At 43.4% G+C, this 25,549-nt stretch overlaps 1 protein-coding gene across 1 annotated transcript; it reads left to right on the forward strand.

Moving 5' to 3' along the window:
- Positions 1-9,748: 9,748 nt before the first annotated feature.
- On the forward strand, positions 9,749-13,352 carry LOC110521724 (protein Dr1). The gene is made up of 3 exons (XM_021599527.3): positions 9,749-10,628; positions 10,898-11,061; positions 11,534-13,352. Exons 1-3 carry the CDS (start codon positions 10,409-10,411, stop codon positions 11,678-11,680), a joined length of 531 nt encoding a protein of 176 aa, XP_021455202.1. The 5' UTR covers positions 9,749-10,408; the 3' UTR covers positions 11,681-13,352.
- The last annotated feature ends 12,197 nt before the right edge of the window (positions 13,353-25,549 follow it).

The following is a 25,549-nucleotide window of genomic DNA, read 5'->3' on the forward strand; positions in this document are numbered from 1 at the left end:
TTAAAACCATCTTTGTTACCAATCCATGGATATTGTTTGTTTCAATCACTTGAGCTATCTTTGGGAGAGAAGTGCTCCATAGCAAAAGCATTTCTGCAGGCTAGTCCATTTCTGTCATTATCTGCCTCAACCACGGAAACATCTGGGTCATCCTCATCTTCAACGTGAGGATCTGGGCAGCCATGCTGTTTGCAGTAATTCTGAAGCACTGCTGTTGCAATTATGACAATGCAGCATCTTATTGGTTGAAAGCGCAATGTGTTTCTGAGACACTGGAAATGTCTCTTCCATACACCAAACATGCGATCCACGACACCTCTGGTGTGGATATGAGCTTGGTTGTTTTCTTGCGTAACACAACACAGTTGGGCATAAATCTATTTGTGTGACAGAAATGTAACACAAACAATATCATACATAATTACTAATATCATTTTATAGTTTCTTGTCTTTCCAATGTCCTGTGGAAAAACATAAAAACCTACTTAAATAAGACAAATGTTCTTGCTCGCAGGGAGTGTTTCAAGACTGGTGGCGGACACCCAATGAGACCAGAGACAAATGAATTGGGGGACTAGTTGACCGGGATTATTGATGGCAAGCAGCCCCTGGATGGTATTTGGACAGTTCAGATGGGGGTCCGCTCCAATCTTCATTTAGTTGGACACATTCATTCAACATGTTCCAGTCCCGCACTGCAGCGAATATGTAATGTTGTCAGTCATCTCTTGCACTCCCATAATAAAAATTCTGTAATGAACTCAATTCTTGTAATGAACTCAACTCAATAATGCAGTAAATTTTCTAGAGGCAAATGATCACCATAGCTTGGAAGGGATAAGACGGGATGAAGGTCAGCCTGCTACATCTGCAGTAGCCAGGAGTGAAGACTGTGTCAATATCCTGGGCCAGAGGACAAAGACAAAAAGGCTGAGCATGCATGAGAAACTGGCAATGGAATTTCCTGAGACAATTATTTAAAAGAAGCATAAATGAAGAGGAGGAAGAGCAAAACATGAAGAAGCAGTACCAATGTTCTTAGGGGTCCCGATATTTCCATTTGTGAATTAAAACCATCTTTGTTACCAATCCATGGATATTGTTTGCTTCAATCACTTGAGCTATCTTTGGGAGAGAAGTGCTCCATAGCAAAAGCATTTCTGCAGGCTAGTCCATTTCTGTCATTATCTGCCTCAACCACGGAAACATCTGGGTCATCCTCATCTTCAACGTGAGGATCTGGGCAGCCATGCTGTTTGCAGTAATTCTGAAGCACTGCTGTTGCAATTATGACAATGCAGCATCTTATTGGTTGAAAGCGCAATGTGTTTCTGAGACACTGGAAATGTCTCTTCCATACACCAAACATGCGATCCACGACACCTCTGGTGTGGATATGAGCTTGGTTGTTTTCTTGCGTAACACAACACAGTTGGGCCTAAATCTATTTGTGTGACAGAAATGTAACACAAACAATATCATACATAATTACTAATATCATTTTATAGTTTCTTGTCTTTCCAATGTCCTGTGGAAAAACATAAAAACCTACTTAAATAAGACAAATGTTCTTGCTCGCAGGGAGTGTTTCAAGACTGGTGGCGGACACCCAATGAGACCAGAGACAAATGAATTGGGGGACTAGTTGACCGGGATTATTGATGGCAAGCAGCCCCTGGATGGTATTTGGACAGTTCAGATGGGGGTCCGCTCCAATCTTCATTTAGTTGGACACATTCATTCAACATGTTCCAGTCCCGCACTGCAGCGAATATGTAATGTTGTCAGTCATCTCTTGCACTCCCATAATAAAAATTCTGTAATGAACTCAATTCTTGTAATGAACTCAACTCAATACTGCAGTAAATTTTCTAGAGGCAAATGATCACCATAGCTTGGAAGGGATAAGACGGGATGAAGGTCAGCCTGCTACATCTGCAGTAGCCAGGAGTGAAGACTGTGTCAATATCCTGGGCCAGAGGACAAAGACAAAAAGGCTGAGCATGCATGAGAAACTGGCAATGGAATTTCCTGAGACAATTATTTAAAAGAAGCATAAATGAAGAGGAGGAAGAGCAAAACATGAAGAAGCAGTACCAATGTTCTTAGGGGTCCCGATATTTCCATTTGTGAATTAAAACCATCTTTGTTACCAATCCATGGATATTGTTTGCTTCAATCACTTGAGCTATCTTTGGGAGAGAAGTGCTCCATAGCAAAAGCATTTCTGCAGGCTAGTCCATTTCTGTCATTATCTGCCTCAACCACGGAAACATCTGGGTCATCCTCATCTTCAACGTGAGGATCTGGGCAGCCATGCTGTTTGCAGTAATTCTGAAGCACTGCTGTTGCAATTATGACAATGCAGCATCTTATTGGTTGAAAGCGCAATGTGTTTCTGAGACACTGGAAATGTCTCTTCCATACACCAAACATGCGATCCACGACACCTCTGGTGTGGATATGAGCTTGGTTGTTTTCTTGCGTAACACAACACAGTTGGGCCTAAATCTATTTGTGTGACAGAAATGTAACACAAACAATATCATACATAATTACTAATATCATTTTATAGTTTCTTGTCTTTCCAATGTCCTGTGGAAAAACATAAAAACCTACTTAAATAAGACAAATGTTCTTGCTCGCAGGGAGTGTTTCAAGACTGGTGGCGGACACCCAATGAGACCAGAGACAAATGAATTGGGGGACTAGTTGACCGGGATTATTGATGGCAAGCAGCCCCTGGATGGTATTTGGACAGTTCAGATGGGGGTCCGCTCCAATCTTCATTTAGTTGGACACATTCATTCAACATGTTCCAGTCCCGCACTGCAGCGAATATGTAATGTTGTCAGTCATCTCTTGCACTCCCATAATAAAAATTCTGTAATGAACTCAATTCTTGTAATGAACTCAACTCAATAATGCAGTAAATTTTCTAGAGGCAAATGATCACCATAGCTTGGAAGGGATAAGACGGGATGAAGGTCAGCCTGCTACATCTGCAGTAGCCAGGAGTGAAGACTGTGTCAATATCCTGGGCCAGAGGACAAAGACAAAAAGGCTGAGCATGCATGAGAAACTGGCAATGGAATTTCCTGAGACAATTATTTAAAAGAAGCATAAATGAAGAGGAGGAAGAGCAAAACATGAAGAAGCAGTACCAATGTTCTTAGGGGTCCCGATATTTCCATTTGTGAATTAAAACCATCTTTGTTACCAATCCATGGATATTGTTTGCTTCAATCACTTGAGCTATCTTTGGGAGAGAAGTGCTCCATAGCAAAAGCATTTCTGCAGGCTAGTCCATTTCTGTCATTATCTGCCTCAACCACGGAAACATCTGGGTCATCCTCATCTTCAACGTGAGGATCTGGGCAGCCATGCTGTTTGCAGTAATTCTGAAGCACTGCTGTTGCAATTATGACAATGCAGCATCTTATTGGTTGAAAGCGCAATGTGTTTCCGAGACACTGGAAATGTCTCTTCCATACACCAAACATGCGATCCACGACACCTCTGGTGTGGATATGAGCTTGGTTGTACCGTTGTTGCTTAGGCCCTATTGCATGAAGATAGGGGTTGAACAAAAAGTGGGTGCTGCATACCCACTGTCACCAAGTATGATTCCACTATGTTGTCCCCCTTCAAGCTGAGCATACAAAGAGAAGTTTTGGAAAATCTGTGCAACAATGTTGGAGAACTGCAAATTGGGAGTGCACACACTTTGTACATTTATTGAGAACCAGTTTTTACGATTCCTGGACTCCTCACCATCTGCTGTAGAGGGAAACGTGAACGGTATATCTATACAGCCAATGGCAAGTTCCCATATCCATAGAGCTCTGCCTTGTACTGTAGTTGTCTTGGGCAGCAGCGTCAGGGAACTTGATGTAATTGTTTTTCACTTCATTTAAAGCACTGCAGACTTTGTGGACTATTCTGCATGTTTACTTACACCACACAAATATCCTGTTTCACGATGGAAGGTTCAAGATGCCAAAAACCTCAAGGTGATCAGTACTTGTAGGGAAGGAGGAATGGGTCTTTAGATGAAAGCCTTGGCTCAAGCAAACAAATGACGTCATCTACAGTTTCGTTGTACATGCAAAAACGGTCACGGAAATTTGATTTAATCAAAATTATTCAGTGGGTTGCTCCTGTCTATAACCACCCTTCTGTCTGGCCTTGGTGCTGCTCTTTGATAATCATTGAATTAGTCCAGGTAATCTATTTTCCTCCATTGCCAAGGTCAACCTGGGAGCCAACATCCATTCATCTGAAGTTAAACCTGATCCATTCATCTGAAGTTAAACCTGCCTCTAGGCAGGTTTAATTTAAGCCTTACCTTAGATCTATACTGACCAAAATGTAAACGCAATATGTAGCAATTTCAACTGCCTGACCACTCTGCCTGCCCTGCCCACTCTGCCTGCCCTTGGATTAACGACCTCTGCCTTACCCTGACCCGGAGCCTGCCTGCCGCCCAGTACTGTTACCCCACCTCTGGTTTACTGACCCCTGCCTGCCGTGCCTGTCTATTGCCTGCCACTGTTGGAATATTAAACTATTGTTTTTTCGACGTGGTATGAATCTGGGTCTTACCTTCATACCTGATAGTACGTACTAGCCATGACTGACCCAGCAGACCCGGACCAGTTGCGCAACGTCATCTCTTCCCAAGGAGCTTCCATTGGTAGGTACGAAGAATTGGCCGCCCCACCGGCCACTCCACCTTCCCGAGAAGCCCCGGTTACCTCCTCCAGAACGCTTTAATGGAGAGCCGAGCACCTGTTGGGCGTTTTTATCTCAGTGTGCCCTCATTTTCGAGCTTCCGCCCTCCTCCTTCCCCTCGGATCACTCCAAAATAGCCTACCTCATCACGCTGATGTCTGGAAGGGCTCTCACCTGGGCTACCGCCGTATGGGAAAAGCAGCCTTACATATGCGTGAGCCTGGAAGGGTTTATGGGAGAGGTGAGGAAGTTCTTTGATGCCCTGTTCTCCGGGAGAGAAGCTGCCCTGAAGCTAATCCAGCTCCGGTAGGATGCGCGCACTGTGGCCGACTATGCGGTGGATTTCCGTACATTGGCAGTGCAGAGTGTGTGGATCCAGTAAGCACTGTTCGACATGTTCCTGCACGGCGTTTCAGAGGAGGTTAAGGACGAGCTTGCGGCTCAGGAGTTACCCACAGATTTCGACTCCCTCGTTACTTTGACCAGCCGCATCGATGGGAGATTGCGGGACCGACGGTTGGAGAGGAAATTCAATTTCACTCACACGTCCAGGGATTCCACCTCGCTTCTGAGTCATCCCAGAAGTCCCCGACAGTCCCATGGCCGAGAGCACCCGAGATTTCCCCAACTTTATCAAGAGTCACCGTGGAGGACCGAGGCACTGTTTCTCGAGCGCACGCAACTAGGTAGGGCTGGGCTGTCGCCATCGGAACGGGAGCACAAGGAGCTGTCTGTATTGAGGGACTTTTGGTCATTTTGTGTCCTCGTGCCTGGTAAAAGACCAGGCTCACCGGTAGGAGCGAGTACTCTGGTGGGCCACATGGGGAACTTTTCTGCTTCACTTACTTGCACCCCTTTTCATGTCATTCTACTGTGGGGAAACCAGTCCAAATCTCTCCAGGTCCTCATTGACTCTGGGGCCGATGAGAGATTTTTGGACGCCACACAGGCTTCCGAGCTTAACATCCCCACTCAGCCCATCCCATCAACCTACAGATGTCAGAGAATCACAGCAAGACCATTCAGTTCCTGCTCATCAAGTCCCCCCAGATCCCTGTGGTTTTGGGATTCTCCTGGTTCCAGCAACGCAACCCACTCATACACTGGTCTACTGGTGCCATCATGGGCTGGAGGCCATTCTGCCACGCCCATTGTCTGAAGTTGGCTCAACCTGCCCCGGGACGTCTTCCTGGGGCCTCGGAGGTGTTTCCTGATCTCTCCGCCATTCCCGCGGAGTACCAGGACCTCCTGGAGGTGTTCAGCAAGTCCCAGCACCACGCTGCCCCGGGAGCATCTGTACTCACTGTCGGGACCTGAAACCAAGGCTATGGAGGACTACATTGAGGACTACATTGGGGACTCCCTAGCTACTGGATTTATCCGTCCCTCTTCCTCTCCGACTGGAGCAGGGTTCTTCTTTGTGGAGAAGAAGGACAAGACCTTGTGCCTGTGCATTGACTACCAGGGACTCACTTACGGTTAAGAACCGTTACCTGCTACCAGTCATTTCCTCTGCCTTAGAGCCGCTCCAGGGGGCCACTGTGGTTTTCAAGCTGGATCTATGGAACACCTACCACCTGGTGTGGATACGAGAGGGGGACAAGTGGAAGACTGCCTTCAACATGGCCAGTGGCCACGAGTATCTGGTCATGCCTTTTAGCCTCACCAATTCCCCTGCTGTGTTCCAGGCTCTGGTAAATGATGTTCTCCGTAAAATTTGTCTACATTGATGACATCCTCGTCTTCTCCCGCCCCCCACAAGAACACATGCTCCACGTCCGACAGGTACTTCAACGCCTTCTGGAGAATCAGATGTTTGTGAAGGCGGAGAAGTGCGGGTTCCATCGCTCCACCATCCCCTTTCTGGGTTACATAATCTCTTCTGGGAGTGTCCAGATAGATTGCGGGAAGGTGAGAGAGGTGGTGGATTTGCCTCCGCCTACGTCCAGAGTGCAGCAGCAACGTTTCCAAATTTTCCAACTTTTATCGCTGCTTTATCTGTGGATACAGCACCCTGGCATCCCCCGTGTCTGCACTCACCTCGTGGTCAACTGCTGCTGACCCGGCATTCTGGGACCTCAAAAACTGCTTCGCCATTGCTCCTATCCTGGCTCATCCTGACCCTTCCCGTCAGTTTGTGGTGGAGGCCGATGCTTCGGATGTCGTAGTAGGGGCTGTCCTGTCCCAACATTCTGTCCTGGACCATAAGCTGCATCACTGTGCCTTCTTCTCCCTCCACCTCAACGCCATGGAGAGGAACTATGATGTGGGGAATCGAGAGCTTCTCGCGGTGAAGATGGCATTGGAGGAATGGAGGCTCTGGCTGGAAGGGGCGGAACATCTGTTCATTACGTGGACCGACCACAAAAACCTGGAGTAACGCCGCGCCGCCAAGCGCCTCAACTCCAGGCAAGAGAGATGGGCCCTGCTGTTTACTCGGGTCCAACTTTTCCCTCTCTTACCTGCCGGCAATATGCCCTGTCTCGCCACTATAGCCCCACGCTTACCACCCTGGTGCCCGAGACCATCCTTCCCACCTCGTGCCTGGTGACGGCATTCAGCTGGGATATAGGGAAACAGGTCCGGGAGGCGCAGCAGTCCCAGCTGAACCCTGGGGTGGGCACAGATAACTGGACGTTTTTGCCTGACGCTGTCCGTTCTGCGGTCCTGGAGTGGGCCCAATCCTCCAGGCTTGCCTGTCACCCGGTCTCCCGTCGGACCCTGGCCTTTGTGCAGCAACGCTATTGGTGGCCTACTTTGGTTCTGGATGTTGGCGCGTTTGTCACTGCCTGCATGGTCTGTGCTCAGAACAAGACTCTTCGGCAAGCTCCGGTTGGTCTTCTGCATCTACTGACTTTACCTCACCTTCCCTGGTCCGACATATCCCTGGATTTCATCACGGGTGGTCGACCGGTTTTCCAAAGCTGCCCACTTCATTCCTCTTCCCAAACTACCCTCAGCCAAGGAGACAGCCCAGCTCATGGTGCAGCACGCCTTCCGGATCCATGGACTGCCCGTGGACATGTCTCCGACCGGGGGCCTCAGTTCTCGTCCTGGTTCTGGAAGGCGTTCTGCACCCTCAGTGGGTCGTCGGCCAGCCTGTCCTCTGGGTTCCACCCCCAGTCCAATGGCCAGTTGGAGCGAGCCAACCAGGACCTCGAGACTACTCTGCGCTGCCTGGTCTCCGCCAACCCCACCACCTGGAGCCAGAAGCTTGTGTGGGTGGAATACGCCCGCAACACCCTTCCCTGCTCTGCCACGGGTCTATCACCATTTGAGTGTTCCCTGGGCATGAGTGTTCCCTGTAGATATTCCATTAAAAATCTGCTGTTTCCAACTACAATAGTCATTTACAACATTAACAATGTATACACTGTATTTCTGATCAATTTGATGTTGTTTTAATGGACAGAAAATGTGTTTTTCCTTCAAAATCAAGGACATTTCTAAGTGACCCCAAACTTTTGAACGGTAGTGTATATGTAAATAATAAAAAATGCTAAAATAAACAAAAATGATTCTTCCATTAGGGGGTGAGTAATCACTGTCCTGATATCTAGAAGCTCTTTTCAGTTATAATGTTTCTGCTACTGTCTCTTATGTACAAAATAAGTTACAATAACGCAAAAAACACACAATCGCACAATTGGTTAGGGGACCATAAAACGGCAGCCATCTCATCCGGCGCCGTTATAAAACCATGTGCCTTTTACTGAGGAGTGGCTTCAGTCTGGACACTCTACCATAAAGACCTGATTGGTGGAGTGCTGCAGAGATTGTTGTCCTTCTGGAAGGTTCTCCCATCTCCACAGAGAAACTCTGGAGCTCTGTCAGAGTGACCATCGGGTTCTTGGTCACCTCCCTGACCAAGGCCCTTCTACGGCAATTCCTTCGACCTCATGGCTTGGTTTTTGCTCTGACATGCGTTGTCACCTGTGGGACCTTATATAGACAGGTGTGTGCCTTTCCAAATCATGACCAATGAATTAAATTTCTCAAAGACGGACTACAATCAAGTTGTAGAGACATCTAAAGGATGATCAATGGAAACAGGATGCACCTGAGCTCAATTTTGAGTCTCATAGCAAATGGTCTGAATATTTATGTAAATCATGTACTTCTGTTTTCTATTTTTTTTATACATTTGCAACCACCACCTGTTTTCACTTTGTCATTATGGGGTATTGTGTGTAGATTGATGAGGACAAAAAAACATTTAATCAATTTTAGAATAAGGCTGTAAGGTAACAAAATGTTGAAAAAGTCATGGGGTCTACATACTTTCCGCATGAACTGTATGTTACTTTGCAGAGTACAGATAGACCACAAACTTCCACGTCCACATGATATCCCTATCCCTGATACATGATACTCCCTTCAAGCCTTTTAAAGCCTTCACTATATGCACCCTTTTATGCTCCATAAGCAGAACAAAAAATGACAGTGGCAAAATCATTAAACACAACATTTTGTGATCAAATGATCAAATTAATTACCTTTTTTATTATCAATTATAAAGCAACATAAAAGTTTAATGGTTGTGTCTTGAAGAGTGTTTATGTTGAAAATGTACAGCTTCAAATGCTGACGGAAAAGTTACCTTTGAATTTTTTATTTTATTTTTACTGGGTAATCTCAATAGACTTTTGTATTGACAGAGCCTACAATAAAAGGATCCACTGATAAATTGTGTGGAGATCCAATTATGTAACAATGTTATCTACTGAGTCAGTAATGATTCAGAGGTTATATTGCACTAGCATTCAAAGGCCCTGTAATCCAATATTAAAAATGACCTAAGCATTATTATATCCACTTTTTGTTTGTCTGAACAAACACAAAATAGGAATATGGTGACGTGATGAAACGAATATGGTAAAAGTCCACAGCAACTCTTGTTTCAGTCTAATGTGGAAAGCGAAATGATCTTGCAAATCCAAGTATTCTAGCCATAGGTCTACTTGTAGTCTTGGCCCACATTTTTATGACAGTATTATTTCGCCTCCAATACAGTAGACGGCGACATGTGTCTTTGGTCGGCAGCACAGGCACTGTGAAAAAAAATATATACCGGATATGGATTTTGTTCGCGTGGAGTCGTTTCCGGAGACATTTCAGTGCTGATGAAGCATACATAAGATAATAAATTAATTAAAGTATTTAATTCGGGCGATAAAGGAACAGCAATTATCTTTCAGTGCATACAATATTTTGTTTGACATTTTTTGGGGGGGGATCAGCACTGCGTTACGAAATGATCCCAACGAAACGCTTGCTAGCGTAGCTATGTCCTCAAAAGCCGCTGCAAAGCAATGTTGTTGCTAGCTAACGACGTTGCGAGAGGGACCATAGCTAACGTAACTCGATAGCTAGTTTTCTCCTCGCCATCATATTTACGTTGACTTTTCCGTTACATCTGCAGTAGCATTATGGTGTGCTGTGTCAATGGGCAATTGTCTAGTTTACTATACATAGAAAACGTTGTTTAGTATAATAACTTTTCGAAACCAACTACTCCGAGTTCGGCTAACTAGCTAACGTTAATGTTAGCTTCTAACTCACGACATTGTTCAACGCAAAGACCGCTACGAAACCCTACTATCAACGCAAGGCTTTCTTCCAGTTTCGTTTGTACTACGTTAACTTGACAAGCTTGCTAGTTGTCTGGAATACGATGGCTTCTTCGTCGGGAAACGATGACGACCTCACCATTCCCAGGGCAGCTATCAACAAAATGATCAAAGAAACTTTGCCCAACGTACGGGTTGCCAACGATGCGAGAGAACTTGTTGTGAACTGTTGCACAGAGTTCATACATCTAATTTCATCAGAGGCGAATGAAATATGTAACAAGTCTGAAAAGAAGACTATATCTCCTGAACATGTTATTAATGGTTAGTGATTATTGTCTTTATCTAGTCAGTGCCAACATATTTCAATGCATTATTGTACTGTGTGGGTGTTTCCCATTCTTGCCATGTGTTTTGAAGTTGATGTCTGTTAGCAATAAACTAGCCTGGTCCCACATTTTGTTCTGTCTTACCAGCTCAAAACAATCATATCTCAATCCAGGCTAGCTGTGCACTATTAGGTCCTCAATAATCAAGTGACAAGATAGTTTTCAGTTTCCCCCCCCTAACCTTGTATTCATAATTTTCCACAGCACTTGAAAGCCTGGGTTTTGCGTCGTACATCACAGAGGTGAAGGATGTCTTGCAGGAATGTAAAACTGTAGCACTTAAGAGGAGAAAGGCCAGCTCTCGCCTGGAAAACCTGGGTATACCAGAGGAAGAGCTCCTTAGACAACAACAGGAACTCTTTGCTAAGGTAATGTTCAAGTTTGTAGTCTGAGTGCTATTCTCTTTGTGCTGTCATGCCACAATAAAGTTGGCAAAAGCAAAAACTGATCTGGGACTAAGCTGTCAGCCCAAAACAATCTGGGACCAGGCTATCAAGACACAGTAATAAGATCAAGACTGATAACCTGTGTTAGGAGGTTCAAGTTGCATAACCTAATAGGAGTCAGACCATTTCCTGTTGCATGTCTGACTCTACACTTTCACACACAGATCACGTGGTAAGTGTACATTGCCTGATGATCTCATCTTTGATTAATACCCTTCACACATGAACATGTCAATTCCCAACACCAGTTTCTACAGGAGAGAAGGTACAAAAATGAGAGCCTGGACTGGGAAGTGAACCCCGGTCTCTGGTGGGGGACAGTATATGCATAGAGTTGTGGTGTTACACACAACCTGAATCACTAACCCTGACTAACCTGTTTATTATGTTCCAGGCACGGCAGCAGCAAGCAGAGCTAGCCCAGCAGGAGTGGCTCCAGATGCAGCAGGCTGCCCAGCAGGCCCAGTTGGCTGCAGCATCTGCCAGTGCTGGACAGCAGGCTGGCTCCTCACTGGACGAGGATGACGAGGATGACATGTGATGATGAAGATGATGACCCCTGGGGCCTGGAATTTGGGCAACAACAAGAAGGCAGGGTCATCTTCATAAGGGCACACCGTAGCAAAACATTTTGCAATGGATACTGGAAGCAAGCGTTTCTTATTGGATCACTACAGATAGTAGGCTACCACCCTGTTCCGGGCTGTTTTCTCCCTGTTTCGTGCCTATTGAACACGACCCAGGCCATATCCCTTTTCTTTGGACAGTGTCAGCAAGCAGCCCTCTCTCTTCCAACGCTCTCATTGGTAGAGATCTGAGCTATGCAGAGGCATAATGCGCCTAATCCCACCAGTCCAGTATCAGGCGTACATGTTGTTACGGACAGTTTCAAGCTATATAGATAGACATATTTTTTTTGAATTTGACAGTAGTATCTGAAAATGCACTTATTTGGATAAAGATGCATTTTCAAGCATTACCTCCACTCAGCTGAAATATTTTATTTTTGCCAATCACAAATCAAATGTTAACTCCGTCATGGAATTGTCATGTGCTGTGTGATTTGGAGATTATTGTTGGATGCAAGGTAGAATGGAACATGCTGAAGGTAGAAAGTGTATTGGAAAAAAAGTATCATGGTTTTGGCTATGTTGAGAAAAGAACATTAGTACAGTTCAGGTACTGCTCCTTTAGATTGTTTCTACTAGATTATTTGGGGGGTTCAGGAGAACAGCTCCTCACTCTTTGCCAAAGGTGGGCTTTACTTATTCCTCCTACCCGTTTGTGGTCCTTTTTTGGTAGTAGTTTTGACATAAATAGTTCCTTACCCCCTTCTTTGTATGTTTGTTTAACAGGACGGATGTGTCTAAAACAGCATCCTATGTCCTATATAGTGCATTACATTTGACCAGAACCCTATAGGCCCTGGTCAAGTATTGCACTATAATGGGAATAGGGTGCCATTTGGGATGCACACAATATTTCTGAAACACTTAGGGGGGTTGTGAATATGTATTTGATTTGTAAAATTGGGTTTGAAAATGATTTTTGTTTTATTTTAGTTCCGTCGTTATCAAAGTAGGTTGATGCTTTTTTTCTTATGTTCACCTACAGTATTGCTAATTGATTAGCTACTCATTTCAGAATATTTTTGACTCATAGAACCAAATATATAGGTTGCTTCCCAAATGGCAACCTCTTTCCTATGTAGTGCAATACTTTTTTACCAGAACCCAATTGGCCTTGGTCATAGTGCACTATATATGGAATAGGGTGCAATGTGGGACACAACTTAACAACCCTGAGCATATGAGATGAGGCCAAGGTGTATGTTCCATGTGTAGAACAAAGAGACTTGGGTGCAGTGTGCACTCAGGTTACTGTTCACAATGCTGATGGTAACTTGCACTTTGGAAAAATGCTTTATCTTGGCTTAATCTGTTTTTGTTTGCACCCCAAATGTCAGCCTATTTCCTTTAGTGCATAATACTTTAGTTCTAGTTAAAAGTAGTGCACCATGTAGGGAATAGGGTGCCATTTGGGGCGCACCCTTTTTTTTCTCCAGTGTGGAAGGAAAAAGTTGCATTGTGAATGTGTGGTGAATTGTTTAAAAATGCAAAGATTGGTAACCTCTAGGTGTGATACACATTCACATGCCTTCTATAAAGTTGTATTCTTTAAGCAATAAAGTTAACATGTTTTATAGAGACCAATCCTTCCTCTTAATGTTTTGTGGAGTTATTTACAGTCCTTTCCTATTTTTTTGTTAACTATACTATGTTAGCCCCCTCAGTTTTTCATCCTCATGGACAAAAGCTTTTTTTTTACTGTGACCAACAAGTCATACAATAAGCTGTTATGATACATTTCCACCATATTCCAAGCAATGTAAATCCAATGTTCACCCATCTGGCTAAATTATTCTAAATGGGAAAACTGTAATATACTGGAATGTAAAATATTTGCATTGAGTCTAATGTGCACTGACTGTAAGTTGCTCTGCATAAGAGTCTGCTAAACCAGTGGTTTCCAAACTGGTGTGCGAGAGGTCGCCCCCCCCCCCCCCCCCCCCCCCCCACAGTTTACAACGGATACTGAAGAATGTTTCCTATTGGATAACTACTGATATATACAGTGCATTTGGTAAGTATTCAGACCCCTTGACTTTTTCCACATTTTGTTACATTACAGCCTTATTCTAAAATGGATTCAATTATTTTTCCCTCATCAAGCTTCACACAATACCCAATAATGCAAAAAGTTTTTAATGACAGCTTTTTAGAAATGTATGCAAATGTATAAAAACAATAAACTAAATGATCAACTTTACATAAGTATTCAGACCCTTTTCTCAGTACTTTGTTTAAGCACCTTTAGCAGTGATTACAGCCTTGAGCATTCGTGGGTCTGACACTACAAACTTGGCACACCCATTCTTTGCAGATCCTGTCAAGCTCTGTCAGGTTGGGTGGGGAGTGTCTCTGCACAACTATTTCAGGTCTCTCCAGAGATGTTCGATCGGGTTCAAGTCCGGGCTCTGGCTGGGCCACTCAAGGACATTCAGAGGCTTGTTCCGAAGGCACTCCTGCGTTGTCTTGTCTGTGCTTAGGGTCGTTGTCCTGTTGGATGGTGAACCTTCGCCCGAGTAAGAGGTCCTGATCGCTCAAGTTGTAGAAACATCTTAAGGATGATCAAAGGAAGCAGGATGCATTTTAGCTCAATTTTGAGTCTCAAGGCAAAGGGTCTGAATACTTATGTAAATAAGGTATTTCAGTTTTATTTTTAATACATTTGCAAAAATGTCTAAAAATTGTTTTTAGCTTTGTCATTATGGGGTATTGTGTGTAGATTGATGAGGATTTGTTTTTAATCCATTTTCCTATAAGGTTGTAACAAAATGTTGAAAAAGGAAGGGGTCTCAATACTTTCCGAATGTGCTGTGTGTATATATATATATATATATATATTAAAGTAACTCAGTCCAGCTTTAAACTTGCTCTTGAAAATGTTTATAATAAAATGTGCAAGTTGCAATTTTGAAATTGGGTAGTGCATCATCAGTTTCTCTTGTCTATTTATAACTTGTCAGAAATGTCCAGATTAACTAGCATATTTTTATTTCGTTGTTTTAGCCCATAGATATTGTTGACATTCTTTTGTCACTCAAATATTACACGAATACACATTAGACATGGAAAATGCATAGAAATACAAGAACATTTGCTTTAAAACGGCATAACTTTCTTTGCACCCCTTGATTTTTTTAGGGGGGGGGGGGGGGGGGGGATTGCAGGAAATAAACTTTATTCCTGCTAAATTCTTTCCACCAACAAGAGGGGTGTGAACGGTTTGTGTCATGAACAATGCTTGTGCCCAATGCTTGTGCGTGATGTTCCCCAATGCTGAAAGGGGGGCCCGAATGAAAAAGTTTGAGAACCCCTGTGCTAAATGACCAAAATGTAAATGTAGACTTAAGTAACCAACCATTGTGGACCTGTTACAATACATACATCATTACGGATTTGACAAATATCCACTTTGTTAGATCAGATTTGTTGAATGTGCCGTTCGTTTTGGTTGTGTTTCAGATTATTTTGTGCCAAATAGAAATTAATGTTAAGTAATGTATTGTGTCATTTAGGGGTGTCAATAATTTTGGGCCCCTACCTTTTTGAGAAACACTATTATTACTTGTTAAACTAAATCTCTTTCCCTGAGAAATTGTATAAGTATAATATAATTTCCTAATTTCTTTGAACGTACAATATAGATCAGTATTTGCATTATTTATTTTATGTAGACAGTCATTATTGTTCATCTTTATCAAGGGTGCCAATAATTTTGTACCCCATTGTATATAAATATATTATACAAACTCGCACTCTTGTCTACAACTTGATGTTGGGAGCATTATCGTCCCACATGTGGTAAAGCGCTATGACATGCATATCATGGTTTGTCAATTTATTAACTTTGTCAATGATATATGATATTTTACCTTATCGTTATATAAATGTGCATTGTCAAATTTATGATATGCTATTTGTCATGCCCATGCATTCCTGTTTGGTATTGACTGTTACAGTATGTGGGTGCAAATAAATTTGAACTTGATAAGTATTTTAATAGATTGCCTACATTTCATTCAAGCATCGGTACAGCCTGGCTGACGCGACCCACGTGACTACACAGCAAAGAGCTTTTTATTTATTTATTTTGAATTATGAACACAACAAATACAAAACAAATACACACAAAAAAAAACAGAAATATACAAACAAGAGTACATAAACCTAACAGACAGGGTATTACATATCAACATTCATGCTTTTTTGTTTTTACATTTACTGATCATTTCAAAATAATATTTAAATTTGATCTTAAATAATGTGAAAAGGCGGTTGTTCTCTGCCCACTTCATTTTATGGATAAATAATCTTCCATGAAAGATAAACAAATTAACAATGAAAGTTAAATCATGGTCCATTTCATTTGGATCAAAATAAAATAATATCAGTCTATCAGATAAACATTAATAGTCGTTTGTTTTAAAATAAAATCTTCTAACTCACTCCAAAATCTTCTTTACATGAGAACAGTCCCAAAATAAATGGTCAAGAGTTTCTGGGTCATAACCACAAAATACACATGTGTTATCAATAGCTATTTTAAATCTGTGTATAATAAAGGTCTTTACAGGGTAGATTCTATGAAAGAGTTTGAATGATACTTCTTTCACCTTATTAGATATACAATATTTACCAGACAACAACAAAACTTTGTTCAAGTTCACTTGTCCAAGGGCTGCATTCCAGTACATTTTAGCAGAGGGAATAGTAACATATTGACATAGTTTCCTTATATACATGTTATTATAGTTTAAAATGTCAATTCCTTCTAATTGTATTGAGGCTACAAAATCCTCAACAGTTGCTCTTGGAGTATTGTTATATTCTCCTAAAAGAAGAATAGCACCTTTAGGGACAGCTCTAACAACTATTTGATACTCCTCAGGAGTGAATGTAACATTGTCTGTCCTCATAAATTCTGGATAATCATATAGTTAGTTGTCCATCACTATTCACTAATTGTTTAACCCAAATAATGTTGCTGTCAAACCAGTTCTGGAAAAATAAAGACTTGTTTTTGTATTTTATGTCTTTATTATTCCAGATTGTATTACCTATGTGGGGAAAAAATGTGTTTGTACATGAGGTTCCAAGATAGAAGTACTTGTTTATGAAAGTTTGCAAACTTAATAGGGATTTTACCCATATCAAAGTTGCATTTGAGTAAGAATTCTAGACCACCAATCTGTTGGAATATTACAGGGATGATATTCCAAATGCAATCATTTAAAAAAAATAGTTTTATATCCATTTCATCTTAAAATTATATTGGAGGTTTTAAAATCCAGAGCATTTAACCCTCCCTCACTTTGGGTCCTACATATTACAACATATTTTCTTAAATAATGAGGTTTATTCCTCCATAAGAAGTTAAATAATTTAGAATCAACCATTATAGTCACTGACAGAGGAACATCCAAGGCAAGGGGGGTATAAACTAATCTGGACAGACCTTCAGATTTTGATAAAAGTACACGTCCAGATAAAGAAAGATCTCTTAATAACCAGGAGTTAGATCTCTTTCCAATTTTCTCTACAGTAGGAATAGAAGGACTTCGAAAGCTGGTGTCAGACTGAACAATGTAGGCCTAGCTATGAGATTGAGCAACAGGCAGGCAGGCAGGCAGACTCACAGTCACAGGCAGACTCACAGGCAGAGGGCGCTCTGCATATTGAGAAGGAGAGGATGGGAAGAAATGTCACAACTTCAGTCCTCCAGTCAGCGTTCCCACGATTCCATGTATTCAGAGAGAAGGTCGTTCCCGGTCTGTCATCCAGCTGCGCAATTTAGCGAAGTCGCGGTAGGCGCAAAGGCGACGGAGTTGGTCATAACGGTAGGTTTGTGTTGATTGAAAAATAATGAATGACTTTTTACACAAGAAAGTCTACACGACGCGATTTTCACTGAATTCAACATACTTTATCGATTCCAAGAAGGCAATGAAAACTGATTTTTGACCATTTACAGCCCTAGACCCTTTCCACTTTGTGCTTGGAACCGAGTCCATAAATAACACAGGTGAGTGTAGAGCTATCGAGGTGTCAACCAGATTGGTGAGAATAAACAATTCTAATGTTATAGGCGACTACAGCACATGTAACTGATTTTCCACGGAATATACTCGGTATGGATGTGTAGGATTAGGATACCTATCTTTGTGCTACACAGGACTAGGGTTTCTCTCACTTTTGCATGATGCCGTTGTCAGTCTTGCCATGGCCAGTTTGTTATTCATATGGGTGTAAGCAAATGTGTAGCATCACTGGTTTACTCCAGTAACATTGCATTTTGTAAATATGTTCGTTTTACACTAAAGTATAAATGTCTTTAATTGCATTGTAATTTGCCAAAGTTTTTGCCATTTGGTAGAGAAAATAGTTGATGTTATCCTGAATGCTGACTTTTATTGAGGAATTTATAGCTATACTTCAAAACCTGTGTTGAATGCTAACGTTACCAATGGTACTCTTTGATCAAAATCAATGTATTGCCCATCTCTCTCTACCTTACGGGTGATTCCTCACTAAACTAGAACGAAACAGGACCATTATATATTTTTTGGTGTTTTCACAAAATGTTATCAACATACAGTTCCTTTTGGAGGAAGGATTGTTGACATATATTTCACTTTTCTATCTTCAAGCATTATTGAGAAATAATGAATTGAAGTTGGTATATTTGTGACATTTTGGCCTTACCCAGGCCTCCTTTGAGACTCCATAATGTTACATCTGTAGGTGACACAAAGCTGTCATATGTTGCTTAACTGTAAAACTGAATAACACCAATTTGGGCCCCCTGACCTATTCAACATGTTGTTGTGTTACAGCCTGAATTCAAAATGGATTAAATACGTTTTTCTCATCCATCTACACACAATGCCCCATTATGGCAAAGTGAAAACGTGTTTTTGTAAATGTATTGAAAATGAAATATAGATATCTATTTTAAATAGAGTCACTTTGTAGAAGCAACTTTCACACTGATTACAGCTGTGAGTCTTTCTGGTAAGTCTCAAGTGCTTAAAATCAAATCGAATTGTATTTGTCACATGCCAAATACAACAGTGAAATGCTTACTTACAAGCCCTTTAACACTTTTTTCTTCTTGAAACTACACGGTAAAAAAAAATGAAAATAAAAGTAACAAATAATTAAACAGCACCAGTAAAATAAAAATAGCTATATACAGGGGGAACCGGTATAGAGTAGCAGCAGCCTAAAAGAGGGGTCTGGGTAGCCCTTTGATGACCTGTTAAGGAGTCTTATGGCTTGAGGGTAGAAGCTGTTAAGAAGCCTTTTGGACCTAGACTTGGCGCTCCGGTACTGCTTGCCGTGCGGTAGCAGAGAGAACAGTCTATCACGACGGTGGCTGGAGTCTTTGACAATTTTTAGGGCCTTCCTCTGACACCGCCTGGTATAGAGGTCCTGGATGGCAGGAAGCTTGGCCCCAGTGATGTACTGGGCCATACGCACTACCCCACTGTCTGTAGTGCCTTGTGGTCAGAGGCCAAGCATTTGCCATACCAGGCAGTGATGCAACCATGCTCTCTATGGTGTAACTGTAGAACCTTTTGAGGATCTAAGGAACCATTCAAATCTTTTCAGTCTCCTGAGGGGGAATAGGTTTTGTTGTGCCCTTTTCACGACTTTCTTAGTGTGATTGGACCATTTTAGTTTGTTGGTGATGTGAACACTAAGGAACTTAAAGCTCTCAACCTGCTCCACTACAGCCCCGTCGATGAGAATGGGGGCATGCTCGGTCCTCCTTTTCCTATAGTCCACAATCATCTCATTTGTCTTGATCACGTTGAGGGAGAGGTTGTTGTCCTGGCACCTCACGGCTAGGTGTCTGACCTCCTCCCTATGTCGCACCGTTACCTACCCCTACCACCTGGAGGCAGCCCTTCAGGAAGTCCAGGATCCAGTTGCAGAGGAAGGTGTTTAGTCCGAGGGCCTTTAGCTTAGTGATGAGCCAGTTGGTCAATGCATGCTCAGAGTACACGTCCTGGTAACCAGTCTGCCTTGTGAATGTTGACCTGTTTAAAGGTCTTACTCACATTGGCTACATAGAGCGTGATCACACAGTCGTCCGGAACAGCTGATGCTCTCGTGCATGTTTCAGTGTTACTTTTCTCTAAGCGAGCATAGAAGTAATTTAGCTTGTCTGGTAGGCTTGTGTCACTGGGCAGCTCGTGGCTGTGCTTCTCTTTGTAGTCTGTAATAGTTTGCAAGCCCTGCCACATACACGAGTTGCCACATACACATTCATTTGTAGTCCTGTATTGGCGCTTTGCTTGTTTGATGGTTCAGAGGGCAGAGTCCCACTCCATGTAAGCGGCAGCTCTACCCTTTAGCTCAGTGCTGATGTTGCCTGTAATCCATGGCTTCTGGTTGGGGTATGTACGTACAGTAACTGTGGGGACAACGTCATCGATGCACTTATTGATGAAGCCAGTGACTGATGTGGTGTACTCCTCATTGCCATCAGAAGAATCTCGTAACATGTTCCAGTCTGTACTACTAAAACCGTCCTGTAGCTTAGCATCTGCTTCATCTGACCACTTTTTTTAATAGACCGAGTCACTGGTGCTTCCTAATTTAGTTTTTGATTGTAAGCAGGAATCAGGAGAATCGAATTATGGTCAGATTTGCCAAATGGAGGTTAAGGGAGAGCTCTGTACGCGTCTCTGTGTGTGGAGTAAAGGTGGTCTAGAGCCCCCCCCCCATCAAAGTTTCTGGCCACTAGGAGCGCTGCCTCTGGATGAGCGTTCTCCGGTTTGCTTATGGCCGTATACAGCTCATTGAGTGCGGTATTAGTGCCAGCATCGGTTTGTGGTGGTAAATAGACAGCTGCAAAGAATATAGATGAAACTTTCTCTTGGTAAATAGTGTGGTCTACAGCTTATCATGAGATACTCTACCTCAGGCGAGCAAAACCTCGATACTTCCTTAGATTTCGTGCACCATCTGATGTGATCTGATTACCCATCTAATTACCCACTCGTCGTCAGATCCTTACAAGGCATCCAGAACAGTGAAGAGGTGACTCCAGGATGCTGGCCTTCTAGGCAGAGTTCCTCTGTCCAGTGTCTGTGTTCTTTTGCCCATCTTAATCTTTTATTTATGTTGGCCAGTCTGAAATATGGCTTTTTCTTTGCTACTCTGCCTAGAAGGCCAGCATCGCGTAGTCACCTCTTCACTGTTGACGTTGAGACTGGTCTTTTGCGGGTACTATTTAATGAAGCTGACAGTTGAGGACTTATGAGGCATCTGTTTCTCAAACTGGACACGAATGTACTTGTCCTCTTGCTCAGTTTTGCACCAGGGCCTCCCACTCCTCTTTCTATTCTGGTTAGCGCCAGTTTGCGCTGTTCTGTGAAGGGAGTAGTACACAGTGTTGTACGAGATCTTAGGTTTATTGGCAATTTCCCACATGGAATAGCCTTCTATTCTCAGAACAAGAATAGCCTGATGAGTTTCAGAAGAAAGTTCTTTGTTTCTGGCCATTTTGAGCCTGTAATCGAACCCACAAATTGTGATGCTCCAGATACCCAACTAGTCTAAAGAAGGCCAGTTTTATTGCTTCTTTAATCAGAAGATTAGTTTTCAGCTGTGGTAACATAATTGCAAAAGGGTTTTCTAATGATCAATTAGCCTTTTGGAACACAGGAGTGATGGTTGCTGATAATGGGCCTCTGTACGCCTATGTAGATATTCCATTAAAAATCCGCCGTTTCCAGCTACGATAGTCATTTACAACTAACAATGTCTACACTGTATTTCTGATCAATTTGATGTTATTTTAATGGACAAAATAATCAATAAATATATATATATATATAGTCTTGTCACCTTACAGTAATATGTGACTAAAATAAATGGGAGTTGTTGCATCAAACCTGCTGTATCACAGAGGAATGACAAGCAGCTTGCAGGAAGCAACCATGACAGCGTTAAAAGGGACAATCTCACCTTTTCCCCCCCGAGGGCTCTGGAGCACAGCTCTTTAATCCGGAATGGGACGGAATGGTGACGTCATAGAGAGCGTTGCCTGGACAACTGAGCAGCGTAGATGGAATTAAAACCCTCCATGTCTCTCCTCATCTGTGTCATTGGGTTACCAGGGCGTCTTCCATTAATTCACACCAACAGCAGGAACACACACACACACACACACACACAAACACACACACACAGTAGTGTTTTGTGTTGCTCCTTCCCTCTTTGTGTGTTTCTTGGATCAATGCAAGAGGATGAAAGTCAAGTAGAATGAAAAGAGGAGGCGTGACCTTTAGGGCGATTCCATATTTTTGGTATCTGAGATAGAAACTTCATTGGGAGTGAGGATGTTTGACATGATTTTTACATTTGTAACAAATTACTTTTGAGAAATTCATGATGAGTGGTGTTAGTGTTCAAATACTGGAGAGTTGAGACCAAATCACGGACGCTGGACAGAGTGGATTTCAGTTGTAACAAAAGACAGTTTTAATGAGTCAGAGATATCTTGTCCCGCAGTTTTACGTGCACGGACCTAGTTCACATAACTCGGCAAGGAGCCAGGTGAAAAAGAGGCCTATACAATGGTTACATACATTTTTATACATAGAATAAAGTAGGTGGAGTCTTGTCGTTTCGGTCTTCTTGACTGGTCGGAGGGTTGGAGGCGGGCCTTGCTCTAGCCAGAGCGGGCCCCATTGGTGCACAGCAAAAGTTCTTTGCTCTTGGGACAGGCCAGTTAGAGGGAGATGAGATGTGTGTTTATATAAGGAAGAGGGGGTCAGTCTTATGGCTGGGTGTATGTGTTCTTACTACGGAATGTCTTTGTTTATATGAGCTATGTGTATGAATATTTATATAACAAATCCCCCTCTTCACATCTATTAGACGTGAAAACTATAGCAGAAAGGTGGCGGTTGCAATCGTGGGTATACATAAGGTGGTGCTCCTAACCTTGTCTGGTTTGCATGGTGGGTCTGTAGGTGTAGTGCTACGTTTGGGACGGGAGTGATTGGAGGGAGTGATATCAGGAAAGGAGTTAGGGACATGTGTAGGGGTTGGTGTATGTGATGTGGCAGGGTGAAGTAGTTGTTCAATTAACCATGTGAAAGTCCTAGGGTTACTCCAAATATCAGTATGAATATCACAAATAAGGGACCAGATATCCCCAGCCTCACCCAGAGAGGGAGAAATTTCCCTCTAACTGGGCGAGGTTCCCTTCTCAGGGGAGGCGGAGTTTGATGCCGCATCACCTGAGGAAGGAGTGTCTTCATTTGGAATCGAATTTAGGCCGCTCAAATCAGCTCTGACTTCAGTCAGTGTTCTAGAAGGAATTGGGGCTGGGGTGCAATGTGTAAGGCGGTGCCAAGGTGTGCCTGATTTACCTTTGACCTGGACTGAGTGTGAAGTAACCTCCTTCACTTCGTACGGTCCAGTCCACCTGGGTTCCAGCCACTTTCTCTTGTGGACTGTAACCCTCACCCCGTCACCAACCTTTACCTTCAGTAGTGGCGTGTCCCCCGGCAGCTCCCCCTCCTGGACCTTGTGAACCTGGGTAGAGAGTGCTGCAGAGAGAACCGTCAGTTTTTTCACATAATTAGACATTACAATTTGTTGTACATCAAGGGCGGGCATATGACCTCCCTCCCTTGGTGGACCACGCATGACTCTACCAGTCATTATCCCATGAGGCACATACTTTAGCTATCTTAGCTTTTGCTTTTGGTTTGACGTTCCACCAGATTTTGGGATTGGGGCCTGTACACAGATCCAAATCTGTGGGTTATGCCAAATCTTTCTTCCACCTGTCTCAGGTGTTTGTTAAATGTAAGCCATTTGTCAAAATTGATTTGTCTTGGGATGCCATACCTGGGTATTAGTTTGGTTTGTAGCCACTTAAAGACTGACCTAGCATCCTCCCCTTTTGTTAGTATTGCCTCTACCCATTTGGAGAACCTATCTACTATGACTAGGAGATAGAGTTTGCCTTTAGATACATTTTCGGGGCCCATGTCGGTGTAGTCTATACTAATATCCTGAAAACATGCATTAGGTATTACGTATGAGCCCATTGGTGTTTGATATGGTGTCTTTGGGTTGTGTCTGTCACAACCATTGCATTCGTCACAAAATAAATCATCGTCATAAAATAAGTCAGTCATATTTTTTATGTGAGGGTGCCACCAGATGTGCGAGGCCTTTTTGGAGGGTCTTTAGTTTGCCTTCGTGTGTGGGGCCATGTGTTTCTCATAAAAGTTCTGGGTCCATCAGTGTGGCCTGCTTCATGGGCATGGGCTGAGTCTGTATAGATATTCAGTCTTTCCTTTTCCTCTGATGAGGACCTGCGTCAATCCGATGATTTCAGCTAATTTGGCCGATGCTGGTTGAGGGTTGATGGCTGATTGAAGGGTGACATGTGAACCGTCTGGGAGTTGCTGTTTCCTTCTTCTGCCGTGGGTGGTGGGCATTTGTATGACCAGGGGATGGTGCTCCCAGTCATTCCCTGGAACTGCGGTTGGTTGTATGCGGGTTGCTGATGCATGGGTGTGGGTCCTGGTTGCTGATGTTCGTACTGTTGAGGTCTATTTCCACCCCTTTCCTTCCCATATGGACCTCTCGTAGAGTTCCACTGGCGTTGTTGTGGTGTGAGTGGGTATGGACACTCTCGCGAGTAGTGCCCTGGAGTTCTACAGTTGAAACAAACCCCTCTTTTTGGATGGCCTGGTATCCATTGTGGCTGGTATGCAAATTGTGTTTGCGGGGGATACCAAGGCCCCGGGTTGGCTGGTTGAGGACCGGCCTGCTGTTGAATCATCTGGGAGATAGTCTGGGCCACTATTTGAGAGATGTCTGTTTTGGTGCCCGTCTCCTTCGTTTCTTCCGCCACCATCTGTTTCTTAGGTTTTTCTCCTTGTTGTGCTTCCTTCAATTGGAGTTTCAGGAGTTGTACCTGGAGGGACTGCACCTGGCTCTCAGCACCCCCTCTTTCCTTGTTGTGCTGGGTCACATGGTGGTGCACATGAGTGTTGAATTGGGTCAGAGGAAGTGCAAACAACCCTACCGTTCCTCTGAGTTTGGTTTTAACATCTCCGGGACACCCGTTGACCACCATTTCCTTCCACATGCTGAGTGTGGTATCAGTGTGATCGAATGGTTCTTCGTGGACCGATCTCCATGTGGTCTTAGCCCTGTCCAGGTATGCTGCAGGTTGCTCACCTGGGTTGATTGTAAAGGAGGATAAGGTGGCATGGTTTCTTTCTGTAGGGTATGCTCTCCGTAGAACTTCCCATAATCTGGTACGGAAGTGGTCTATGGGCAGTGTTGGGGCCCGCCATCCAAGGTCAGCTGCTGTCATGAGGGCCTCCATGGTTCCGTGGTCGGTGGCTCTTGCTAGAAGTGCTTTCATGTCTCCTAGGCAGAGTTGCAGGCCTGACGTAAGTGTCTGCAGTTGAAGTAGCCACGCTGAAGCTCCTCCATGTAGGCTAGGCATCTGTCCCATCAGTGTTGTTAAATCAGTCATTTTCCAGGGCTGGTACTCCACAGTGTGTGCATCACCTGGTGTCGGTCGCAGGGGGTACTGTCCTGCCATCTCCTGCTCTCGCTCTCTTCTATCAGCAATTCTGGAGGACCGACGGAGTGTTTCGGACCCCATTGATTCGGTAACTTTGGTTACTGTTCCTCTCATTATGCCTTCCACACGGTAGGATCCCTCTCTGTTGTTATCTTGGTTAGCTATTAGCTCCCTGAGTTCCTTAGCTCGAGCTATTGATGATTTCAGC

The sequence above is a fragment of the Oncorhynchus mykiss genome, chromosome 4 (genome assembly GCF_057628025.1).
Source record: "Oncorhynchus mykiss isolate SJ-2025 chromosome 4, ASM5762802v1, whole genome shotgun sequence".
Taxonomy (NCBI): Eukaryota; Metazoa; Chordata; class Actinopteri; order Salmoniformes; family Salmonidae; genus Oncorhynchus; species Oncorhynchus mykiss.

What these genes read in the sequence shown, in the direction of transcription:
- LOC110521724 (XM_021599527.3), top strand. Translation starts at nt 10,409, where the DNA reads ATGGCTTCTTCGTCGGGAAACGATGACGACCTCACCATTCCCAGGGCA. An exon ending in TCCTGAACATGTTATTAATG is followed by an intron (nt 10,629 to 10,897) that starts GTTAGTGATTAT and finishes AATTTTCCACAG; the next exon opens with CACTTGAAAGCCTGGGTTTT. An exon ending in AACAGGAACTCTTTGCTAAG is followed by an intron (nt 11,062 to 11,533) that starts GTAATGTTCAAG and finishes ATTATGTTCCAG; the next exon opens with GCACGGCAGCAGCAAGCAGA.